This window comes from Rana temporaria, chromosome 7, assembly GCF_905171775.1.
Source record: "Rana temporaria chromosome 7, aRanTem1.1, whole genome shotgun sequence".
Classification (NCBI taxonomy): Eukaryota; Metazoa; Chordata; class Amphibia; order Anura; family Ranidae; genus Rana; species Rana temporaria.
The window spans coordinates 4,332,931-4,345,203 of record NC_053495.1 but is presented as its reverse complement, the minus strand read 5'-3'; the positions used below and the strand labels follow the sequence as shown (position 1 = coordinate 4,345,203).

Sequence of the window (12,273 nt, the reverse complement as noted above, 5' to 3'; positions counted from 1 at the left end):
CATATTGATTAACAGTAGTCTAGGCAAAGTCATTGAGTGGTGCCGTCACCTCGGCCTAGGCAAAGTCATTGAGTGGTGAGTGACCTCACCTTTGCCTAGGCAAAGTCATTGAGTGGTGCCGTCACCTCGGCCTAGGCAAAGTCATTGACTGGTGCCGTCACCTCGGCCTAGGCAAAGTCATTGAGTGGTGAGTGACCTCACCTTTGCCTAGGCAAAGTCATTAAGTGGTGACCTCAACCTTGCAAAGTCATTGAGTGGTGCCGTCACCTCGGCCTAGGCAAAGTCATTGACTGGTTCCGTCACCTCGGCCTAGGCAAAGTCATTGACTTGTGCCGTCACCTCGGCCTAGGCAAAGTCATTGAGTGGTGACATCACCTCGGCCTAGGTAGTCATTAAATGGTGACGTCGCCTAGGCAAGGTCCTTGAGTGGTGCCATCACCTCATCCTAGGCAAAGTCATTGAGTGGTGACCTCAACCTTGGCCAAGTCATTGAGTGGTGCCATCACCTCGGCCTAGGCAAAGTCATTGAGTGGGGACGTCACCACAGCCCAGGCAAAGTCATTGAGTGGTGAGTGACCTCACCTTTGCCTAGGCAAAGTCATTGAGTGGTGCCGTCACCTCGGCCTAGGTAGTCATTAAGTGGCGACGTCGCCTAGGCAAGGTCCTTGAGTGGTGCCATCACCTCATCCTAGGCAAAGTCATTGAGTGGTGACCTCAACCTTGGCCAAGTCATTGAGTGGTGCCGTCACCTCGACCTAGGCACAGTCATTGAGTGGTGACATCACCTCATCCAAGGCAAAGTCATTGACTGGTGACCTCACCTCAGCCTAGGTAAAGCCATTGAGTGGGGACTTCACCTCAGCCTAGGCAAAGTCATTGACTGGGGACGTCACAGCCTAGGAAAAGTCATTGAGTGGTGGCATCGCCTAGGCAAAGTCATTGAGTGGTGCCGTCACCTCGGCCTAGGCAAAGCCATTGAGTGGTGTTGTCACCTCAGCCTAAGCAAAGTGGTGACATCACCTCGGCCTAGGTAGTCATTAAGTGGTGACGTCGCCTAGGCAAGGTCCTTGAGTGGTGCCATCACCTCATCCTAGGCAAAGTCATTGAGTGGTGACCTCAACCTTGGCCAAGTCATTGAGTGGTGCCGTCACCTCGGCCTAGGCACAGTCATTGAGTGGTGACATCACCTCATCTTAGGCAAAGTCCTTGAGTGGTGACGTCACCTCAGCCTAGGTAAAGTCCTTGAGTGGTGACCTCACCTCAGCCTAGGCCAAGTCATTGAGTGGTGCTGTCACCTCGGCCTAGGCAAAGTCATTAGTGGTGATGACACCTCGGCCTAGGCAAAGTCATTGAGTGGTGCCATCACCATGGCCTAGGCAAAGTCATTGACTGGTGACCTCACCCCAGCCAAGTCATTGAGTGGTGCTCATGCCTCAGCCTAGGCAAAGTCTCTGACTGGATCTCAAGGATGGCTTTTTATTGATAAAAGGTGGAGTTTGTCTGAGGAATGATCCTGTTCCTGTACATTGGGACATGTCCGGGATTTATTCATGCCGACTGGTAAAGTTACTGACAGGTCCACTTTAATTTTCCTGCAATCAGCCAATCCAAAACTCTTAAGTATCCCTCCACAATAAATTGCATGACTAAAGGGAACTTGAATTTACTTCCACTTTAAATCATGGCGGCACAGACGCATCGTATGCCTGGGTGTATATCTTCGGAGGATCGGATGATTACTGATAGAATCTATATTTGGGGATTTAAAGAGACAGTAGCGCGGTCTGAGTTTGCGGCGGAGTGGAACGCAGTTGGGTCCCATGCGCCCCGGCTCTGATTCGTGATTGGTGTATTCTGGGTTAATCGTACCGTGCGGTTGCCATGTCTGGCTTGTTGAGTGATGGTGACACGGGACGGACGCTGCCCCGCGGCGCAGACACCGGTGTTCCACTCTGATAAAAGCGTATTGATTTCGCCGGATGTCCTCGTTTACATTGATAAAGGAGGTGCGGAGGGGACAGCTCTGTGCTTGGCGTTTAATGAAGCTACAGCGGCCTCCGTTAATGGGACTTCATTATTGGCGTGTTATCCGCTCTGTGTGGTGGCCGCGCCGCCTTCCCTCGCCATTTATCATGTCGCCCCATTGTGTGTGCGGTTTTATGTCTGCTGTCTTGTTGTGTGCCCCTGCCGGATCCCACCGTACCACCCCTCCGCCATGTCAGATATTTGCCCCCTTTGGTCATCAGTTGACCTTCTCTGACCTCATGTCTTGTTTGCCCCTGTGGGATCCCACCCATACCGCCCCTCCGCCATGTCAGATATTTACCCCCCTTTGGTTAGTGGACCTCCTATGGCATTATATCTTGTTGTGTCCCTGCTGAATCCCACCATGCCGCCCCTCCGCCATGTCAGATATTTGCCCCCTTTGGTAATCAGGTGACCTCCTCTGACCTTATTTCTTGTTTGCCCCTGTGGGATCCCACCCGTACCACCCCTCCGCCATGTCAGATATTTGCCCCCTTTGGTAAGTGGACCTCCTATGGCATTATATCTTGTTGTGTGTCCCTGCCAAATCCCACCATACCGCCCCTCCGCCATTTCAGATATTTGCCCCCTTTGGTCATCAGGTGACCTCCTCTGACCTTGCTTGCCCCTGTGGGATGCCACCCGTACCACCCCTCCGCCATGTCAGATATTTGCCCCATTTGGTTAGTGGACCTCCTCTGACCTTGCTTGCCCCTGTGGGATCCCACCCGTACCACCCCTCCACCAAGTCAGATATTTGCCCCCTTTGGTCATCAGTTGACCTCCTCTGACTTTGTGTCTTGTTTGCCCCTGTGGGATCCCACCTGTACTGCCCCTCCGCCATGTCAGGTATTTTCCCCCCTTCGGTGTGAGGACCCCTCTGACATTTCTTGCCGTGTGACCCTGCAGGATCCCATCTGTACCATTTCCTGTAATGTCATATAAATTTGCCCCCTTCAATGTGTGGACCCCTCTGACCTCATGTCTTCTTGTGTGCCCCTGCCAAGGTCCCACATGTACCGCCTCTTTGCCATGTCATATATTTGCCCCCTTTGGTTAGTAGACCCCCTCTGATCTTGTGTCTCGTTGTTTACCCCTGCCAAGATCCCACCTGTACCGACCTTCCACCATGTCAGATATTTGCCCCCTTCAGTGTGTGGACCCCTCTGACCTCATGTCTTGTTGTTTACCCCTGCCAAGGCCCCACATGTACCATCCTTCCGCCATGTCAGATATTTGCCCCCTTCAGTGTGTGGACCCCTCTGACCTCATGTCTTGTGTGCCCCTGCCAAGGCCCCACATGTACCATCCTTCCACCATGTCAGATATTTGCCTCTTTTGGTTAGCGGACCTCCTCTGGTCTCATGTCTCATTGGCCTCCATGGAATCCCACCTGTACCGTCCCTCCACATGCCAGATATTTGCCCCTCCCATGATGTGTAGACCCCATGTTTTGTTGTTTTCCTCTGCCAAGATTTCACCCATACTGTCCCTGTGCCATGTCAGACATTTGCCCTACTTTGGTGTGAGGATCTCCCTGATCTCTTGTTTGCCCCTGCAGATTCCCACCTGTACCTTCCCTCCACTATGTCATATATTTGCCCCCTTAGGTGTTTGGACCCCTCTGACCTCATGTCTTGTTGTTTGCCCCTGCAGGGTCCCACCCTTACCATCCCTCTACCATGTCTGATATTTACCCCCCCCCCCTCAGTGTTTGGACCCCCTCTGACCTCATGTCTTTTCTTCTTTTACAGGATGCAGTACTGGGCCACGCGGCTGGAGCGTGAGTTTCATCAGGTCATGCGGAACTTCGCCGGGGCTCAACAGCTGCAAGGGGTGAGTACATACGACCCGTCTGGGCCATGGTGGACCTTCTCAGGGGCGGGGCATGGGGGGGAAGGGGTTGTTACTGGTTGAATTGTCATAAAAACCAACGGAAGTCACAGAAATAAACTACAATGTGTTAGTCTCAGGGCAGTTGTGTTGCGCTGACCAGTAGGCACCAAAGTTAGACCCAGTGAACTTGGTAACAGAACTAGTCAGACACGCCCCCTTTCTAGTCAGACACTCCCCTCTCTGGTCAGACACTCCCCTCTCTGGACAGACACTCCCCTCTCTGGTCAGACAATGCCCTCTTTGGTTAAACATGCCCCCTCTCTACTCAGAAAGCCCACTCTCTACGCAACCATGCCCCCTCTCTGGTCAGACACGCCCCTTTCTGATCAGGCACTGCCCTCTATGCTTGGACACCCCCCCTCCCTGATGACACGCTCCTCTCTCTTGTGAAACACGCCCCTTTTTCTGATCATCCATTACCCACTATGATCAAAACATGCCCCCTCATTTGGTCAGACACGCCCCTTTCTGATCAGGCACCGCCCTCTATGCTCAGACTCACACCCCTCCCTGATTAGACGATCCTCTCTCTTGTAAAACACGCCCCTTTTTCTGATCAGACATTACCCACTATGGTTAAACATGCCCCCCTCATTGGTTAGACACGCCCCCTCTCTAATCAGAAAGGCCCTCTCTCTAGGCAACCATGCCCCCTCTCTATGCAGACACGCCTCTTTATGATCAGGCACTCCCCTCTGTGCTCAGACACACCTCCTCCCTGATCAGACACTCCTCTCTCTTTTCAAATATGTCCCTTTTTCTAATCAGACATTCCCCACTCTGGTCAGACACGCCCCCTCTCATTGGAAAGTTCCCTCTCTAGTCAAGCACGCCCCCTGTTTAATCAGACACGCCCCCTCTCTGATCAGATGCCACCCTCTCTCTGGTCAGACGCCACCCTCTCTCTGGTCAGACGCCACCCTCTCTCTGGTCAGACGCCACCCTCTCTCTGGTCATTTTCACCCGCTGATCCTGCCAGTAAGAACACTTCCTGTTCTAGGGTGACAACACCCGCTCACTGTATCTATGGAGGAGCGGCGTTGTCACCCTAAGCCGCTCTCCTGATTTTGACTACAAGCCCCTCCCCCTTGTCCTCGTCTCATATATTATTCTGTAGTTCACAGAAGGAAGCTGTGGGAAGGGCCGATAAGATTGTTTGACATTTCAGGACATTGGATTTCTGTACTAAAAACAAAGAAAACGAATGCAGCCACCACATGTGAGGACTGATAAGATATGGAATATATGACATTTTGATCTTTATACGCCCCCTGTGCTGGCCCCGGGCCCCCAGACCCCCCCCCGGGCTCCCGGCCCCCCCAGACCCCCCCCCCCCCCCCCCGGGCTCCTGGCCCCCAGACCCCCCGGCCCCCAGACCCCAAGGGCTCCCGGCCCCCAGACCCCCCCCCCCCCGGGCTCCCGTCCCCCAGACCCCCCCGGGCTCCCGGCCCCCAGACCCCCCGGGCCCCCAGACCCCCCGGCCCCCCGGGCTCTTTCTATGAAGCCGGATCTCTGTACCTGTTACAATGTTGCAGCTTCACAAGACGTTTTCCTGCCGCCGATCATCTGATTGTCTCTCATTATCATCTCCAGCTGGGAGAGCGCGACAAAGTGACTGCTAATGTTTATGTGTCACCCGAATGATATACATTATATGAAGCGGCGTCTCCTCATTGCACGCCGCCATGGCAGAACGCAACGCCGCTTTTTTATTGGTTAATTACGTTTTAATAGCATAATATACTGCCATGTCAAGACAGTCCAAGTGTGGAGCTCAATCACCTGCAGGATCGTCGGTGACTCGATCACGGCGATATTAGAAGTAGTGAGATTTCCTCGCAGTAGTTTGTGTCTCTGCCCCTCCCACAATGGGGAGATTTCCTGCAGTAGTTTGTGTCTCTGCCCCTCCCACAATGGAGAGATTTCCCTGCAGTAGTTTGTGTCTCTGCCCCTCCCACAATGGGGAGATTTCCTGCAGTAGTTTGTGTCTCTGCCCCTCCCATAATGGGGAGATTTCCTGCAGTAGTTTGTGTCTCTGCCCCTCCCACAATGGGGAGATTTCCCTGCAGTATTGTGTCTCTGCCCCTCCCACAATGGTGAGATTTCCCTGCAGTAGTTTGTGTCTCTGCCCCTCCCACAATGAGGAGATTTCCTGCAGTAGTTTGTGTCTCTGTCCCTCCCACAATGATGAGATTTCCTGCAGTAGTTTGTGTCTCTGCCCCTCCCACAATGGGGAGATTTCCTGCAGTAGTTTGTGTCTCTGTCCCTCCCACAATGATGAGATTTCCTGCAGTAGTTTGTGTCTCTGCCCCTCCCACAATGGGGAGATTTCCTGCAGTAGTTTGTGTCTCTGCCCCTCCCACAATGGTGATATTTCCTGCAGTAGTTTGTGTCTCTGCCCCTCCCACAATGGTGAGATTTTCCGCAGTAGTTTGTGTCTCTGCCCCTCCCACAATGGGGAGATTTCCCTGCAGTAGTTTGTGTCTCTGCCCCTCCCACAATGGTGAGATTTCCTCCAGTAGTTTGTGTCTCTGCCCCTCCCACAATGGGGAGATTTCCTGCAGTAGTTTGTGTCTCTGCCCCTCCCACAATGGGGAGGTTTCCTGCAGTAGTTTGTGTCTCTGCCCCTCCCACAATGGTGAGATTTCCTGCAGTAGTTTCTGTCTCTGCCCCTCCCACAATGGTGAGATCTCCTGCAGTAGTTTCTGTATGGTAGGATGACATCATAGAGGGGGCCCAGTGCATACCATTACTTTCTCTGAAAAGAATGCTGCAAGGGGAGTGAGACTCCTTCTGACTTAAAAGTGGCAAAGTCAGAAATGCGTAGGTTGATCTTGCGATTTTTTTCCATTGGCCTCTAATCCGCTATACATCCCGTCCTCCGTTCCCTTCCCCCGTAATCCCGCTTTTATTTCTCCCCGTCCCTCCTGGCAGACAGCCGCAGTCCCGCGTGCTCCATATGACCCGGGAGCCCCCGTCCCCCCCTCCCCCGCACCGCCACCAGTAACATATGTTGTGTCTTTTAACAAATTTGCATAATGAGGCCGCCTCCCATGAATAATGGATGAGCGGCGCGGCGCCCGCAGTGGCCTCTCCGGAGACACCGCCATCCATACATTGTTTGTTATCTCCATTAGGGACGTCGTTCCCGGCGATGATGAGATCTTCTCCCTCCGATCGCCGCGCGTTCCGCTAAATATTATTCCACCCGCCAAATCAGTGCCGCAGTCCCTCGGCGTTACGGAGCCACGAAACTGACAGAATCGCAAAAAAAACGGCAAACCAACGATTTGTTTTTTTGTAGATGAAGAGAACCCGACACCCTCATAAATGTCGCGGCTGCGTCGCCGGATCTGCTTTGGATGCGCCAGGAAGAATGGCGCACACGGGCCGTCCTGATTGGATGAATTGGATCCTAGGAGATTGTAAAATCAGTTCTTCTTTAGGCCCTCAATTCACGTCAAGTCGCATACTTTATATCTTTTGGGTTCCCGACTAGATGTGCGCAATGCGTTTCGTAATTATTTTTTTTAACAAATTGCGAAAAATTGGTTAATTCAGAAATATCCGAACAAAAACCCGTTCACCAAATTTTTCAGAATATTCCTTAATTCGAAAAATTAGAAAATCCGAATATAAGAAAGAAAATCCAAAAATTCGAAAGAACAAAACTCTGAAAATCCGAAATATGTAACCAAACTACGAATAGTTTAACAAACTGATAATAACTGTTAAATTATAGGTATTGGAATTTAAGAATTTTCCTAAATTTCGAAAATCCAAAAATCAGAATGGAAAATACGTAACAAATATGAATTTATCCGAAGTTACGAATTATCCGAAAAATAAATAATGCCGCATCTAAACCAATGCAATTGTAACGTAAATTCTGAAATTTTGAGAATTCGAAAATCTGGAAATTCGAAAATCCAAATATAATAAAGAAAATTACAAAATCCGAACATAAGAAAGAAAATTCGAAAGAACAAAACTCAGAAAATCCGAAATATGTAACTAAACTACTAATACTTTAAAAAAAACTAATAATAACTATTCAATTATAGGTATTGGAATTTACGAATATTCCTAAATTTGAAAATCCAAAAATAACAACGGAAAATTCGTAATTACGTCAATTCAAAATCCAGAAATTCGAAAATCCAAAAATTTGAAAACTCGAAAATAATAACTTGACTATTAAATTATAGGTATTGGAACTTCCTTTCAAATTTGGCTGCTAGAGAACGTAACAAATATGAATTTATCCGAAGTTACGAATTATCCATAAAATAAAGAATGCCGCATCTAAACCAATGGAATTGTAATGTAAATTCAGAAATTTGTGAATTCGAAAATCTGGAAATTCAAAAATCCAAAATATAATAAAGAAAATCCAAAAATTACAAAATCCAAATATAAGAAAGAAAATTTGAAAACTTGAAAATAATAACTTTTTTCAAAATTTTAACTATTAAATTATAGGTATTGGAATTTCCTTTCAAATTTGGCTGTTAGTCAACATAACGAATACGAATTTATCCGAAGTTACGAATTATCCGAAATAACGAATGCCGCATCTAAACGAATGGAACAGAATGAATTATTAATAAAGTTTTTATTATTATTATTATTATTATAATTGTTATTTATTAATTTGTTACATTCAATTGGTTTAAATGCGGCATTCTTTATTTTTTGGATAATTCGTAACTTCGGATAAATTTGTATTCGTTACGTTCTCTAGCAGCCAAATTTGGAAGGAAATTCCAATATATATAATTTAATAGTTAGTTAAGTTAGTATTTTCGAGTTTTCAAATTTTTGGATTTTCGAATTTCTGGATTTTGAATTGACGGAATTTACGAATTTTCCGTTCTTATTTTTGGATTTTCGAATCTAGGAATATTCGTAAATTCCAATACCTATAAATTTAATAGTTATTATTAGTTTGTTAAAGTATTAGTAGTTTAGTTACATATTTCGGATTTTCTGAGTTTTGTTCTTTCGAATTTTCGGATTTTCTTTCCTGAGTGAGTGAGTGAGTGAGAAACTTATATAGCGCAACACATGCGAACTGAATCACCTCTGGGCGCTGGGCACTTATGTTCGGATTTTGTAATTTTTGGATTTTCTTTATTATATTTGGATTTTCGAATTTCCAGATTTTCGAATTCTCAAATTTCAGAATTTACGTTAAAATTCCATTGGTTTAGATGCGGCATTTATTTTTCGGATAATTCGTAACTTTGGATACATTCGTATTCATTACGTTCACTAACAGCCAAATTTGAAAGGGAATTCCAATACCTATAATTTAATAGTTATTTATTATTTTCGAGTTTTTTTAAATTTTTGGATTTTCGAATTTCTGGATTTTGAATTTATGGAATTACGAATTTTCCGTTCTTATTTTTGGAAATATTCGGAAATTCCAATATCTATAATTTATTAGTTTAATGAACTAATAATAAACTATTAGTAGTTTAGTTACATATTTCGGATTTTCTGAGTTTTGTTCTTTCGAATATCTCGGATTTTCTTTCTTGTATTTGGATTTTGTAATTTTCGGATTTTCTTTATTATATTTGGATTTTCGAATTTACAGATTTTCGAATTCTCAAATTTCAGAATTTACGAACATAATGAATGACTCGAAAAACAATGAAACACCCCCCCCCCCCTGAATTAAACGAAAACGAAGGCATTTTTCGGCAGTGCACGTGGAAGTATCATCGTTGTTCCTGCGTCCATGACCCCCATTGGCTAGATTCTCCCTCACTTCCTGTTCTGGTGACACCCTGGCAGACTTTGACACACAGTTCATATAGCAGAGATGTGAGAATATTTCAGTCGATTCGATGTGGCGTCCTCACCAGATGTGTGCAATGCACTGTGGGAAGGTGGGCGTGTCCGAGCTGCGGCTCAGAGCAAAGTCGATATTTGCATATTGCTTGCTGTGGAGGCTCCGCCTCCATCCCTTGTGCCGGACCGATCTGTGTGACTTCAGTGACAGGTCCACTTTAGGACCCCTGAGGCTCCCGGACGTCTCCGGGTTATAGATAATCTTTGCTGTGTCGGCGGTAATGTATATGGGGGGGTGACGGGCGGAGACAGCTGGGGGGGGGGGTCAGAGAGGACGTCTGTGTGAATTCTATAGAGGGCTGGAGGGGGCGGGGCATCATCCAACGAGAGCAACATTCTGCAACATTGTATCACCTTCAGAGCTCCTCTGATACAAAGACTGATGGGAATGTTACAATGTTTCTGTACAGCGCTGCGGTATATGTCAGAGCCATATAAATGTATAATAATAGTGTGTGACTGGAGGGGGAGGGGGGGGGATTAGAGTGTAAGCTCCTCTGTACAGAGACTGATGTGACTGTGGGGGAGGGGACATTAGAGTGTAAGCTCCTCTGTACAGAGACTGATGTGACTGTGGGGGGGAGGGGGCATTAGAGTGTAAGCTCCTCTGTACAGAGACTGATGTGACTGTGGGGGGGAGGGGACATTAGAGTGTAAGCTCCTCTGTACAGAGACTGATGTGACTGGGGGGGAGGAGACATTAGAGTGTAAGCTCCTCTGTACAGAGACTGATGTGATGTGGGGGGGGGGACATTAGAGTGTAAGCTCCTCTGTACAGAGACTGATGTGACTGTGGGGGGGAGGGGACATTAGAGTGTAAGCTCCTCTGTACAGAGACTGATGTGACTGGGGGGGAGGGGACATTAGAGTGTAAGCTCCTCTGTACAGAGACTGATGTGACTGTGGGGGGAGGGGACATTAGAGTGTAAGCTCCTCTGTACAGAGACTGATGTGACTGTGGGGGGAGGGGACATTGGAGTGTAAGCTCCTCTGTACAGAGACTGATGTGATGTGGGGGGGAGGGGACATTAGAGTGTAAGCTCCTCTGTACAGAGACTGATGTGACTGTGGGGGGAGGGGACATTAGAGTGTAAGCTCCTCTGTACAGAGACTGATGTGATGTGGGGGGGGAGGGGACATTAGAGTGTAAGCTCCTCTGTACAGAGACTGATGTGATGTGGGGGGGAGGGGACATTAGAGTGTAAGCTCCTCTGTACAGAGACTGATGTGACTGTGGGGGGAGGAGACATTAGAGTGTAAGCTCCTCTGTACAGAGACTGATGTGACTGTGGGGGGGAGGGGACATTAGAGTGTAAGCTCCTCTGTACAGAGACTGATGTGACTGTGGGGGGGAGGGGACATTAGAGTGTAAGCTCCTCTGTACAGAGACTGATGTGACTGTGGGGGGGGGGGGCATTAGAGTGTAAGCTCCTCTGTACAGAGACTGATGTGACTGTGGGGGGAGGGGATATTAGAGTGTAAGCTCCTCTGTACAGAGACTGATGTGACTGTGGGGGGAGGGGGCATTAGAGTGTAAGCTCCTCTGTACAGAGACTGATGTGTCTGTGGGGGGGGGGGAGGGGACATTAGAGTGTAAGCTCCTCTGTACAGAGACTGATGTGATGTGGGGGGGAGGGGGACATTAGAGTGTAAGCTCCTCTGTACAGAGACTGATGTGACTGTGGGGGGGAGGGGACATTAGAGTGTAAGCTCCTCTGTACAGAGACTGATGTGTCTGTGGGGGGTGTATCCGTCAGTGGCGGTTGCCCGTGGGGTTGGAGCCGTTGAGTGAGAAAGTTTGGGGCACTGCGGGGGAGTCACAAGTCTCGATGCAGCTCTGAGGACAGGCATGGCATGCTGTCACTTGTAGTCCCCCATCATCAGGTTTTGATGGGTTTATGATGCCGTCGCCTCCTCTTCCTCACCCAACAAAGCTTCTCCTTCAGGACGCGCGGCGCCCCGCGAACCCCCGCACCCCCCTGTGCGCTCCTCTCAGCGCTCCCCTACGCTAATGACATGCAAATGAGATGCTAATGTGCCCGGGATAAGTTCTGTGCTGACAAATGAATCAGCCGGGGACCCGTCCCCCCCGGGTGGTGATTAATGTGCGTTCAGTGCTGGTGGCGGTCCTCACTTGGCGAATGGCGCCCTGCGACAGGCTGCCATGTTCCTGGGGACGGCGACGGATCTTGATTGGAGTTTGTGGACCCCGGAGGAAACTCTTCTGGCTGATGGGGGGGGGGGGGGGGGGGGGATCTTGGGATGCGCTTGTTGCTATAATCTTTTTGATTAGCACTAAATCACTGGTTGCGAGGACGATGTCCGGGGGGGCGAGCGCCGCGCTCCGATGGGCTGGTGACGCCGCGCCTTCGAGTGGCCGGTGACAAGCCGGGGGACAAAACCGCGCAAATTTCCAAAGATTGCTTCTTTCTGAGGATTTTATTTGTCGGTTGCCGAGTGCCGGAATCTCATTATTGTCACCGAAGTCGC

General features: G+C 48.7%; 1 protein-coding gene across 4 annotated transcripts in view; it reads left to right on the top strand.

The window, feature by feature from the left end:
• The window catches only part of CACNA2D2 (calcium voltage-gated channel auxiliary subunit alpha2delta 2), a 281,800-nt gene that overhangs the window by 54,665 nt on the left and 214,862 nt on the right, over positions 1-12,273 (top strand). For all 4 annotated transcript variants that reach the window (XM_040358718.1, XM_040358717.1, XM_040358716.1 and 1 more), the window contains exon 2: positions 3,780-3,861. In XM_040358718.1, coding sequence (XP_040214652.1) covers positions 3,780-3,861 — 82 coding nt within the window. The remainder of the gene's footprint in view (positions 1-3,779; positions 3,862-12,273) is intronic.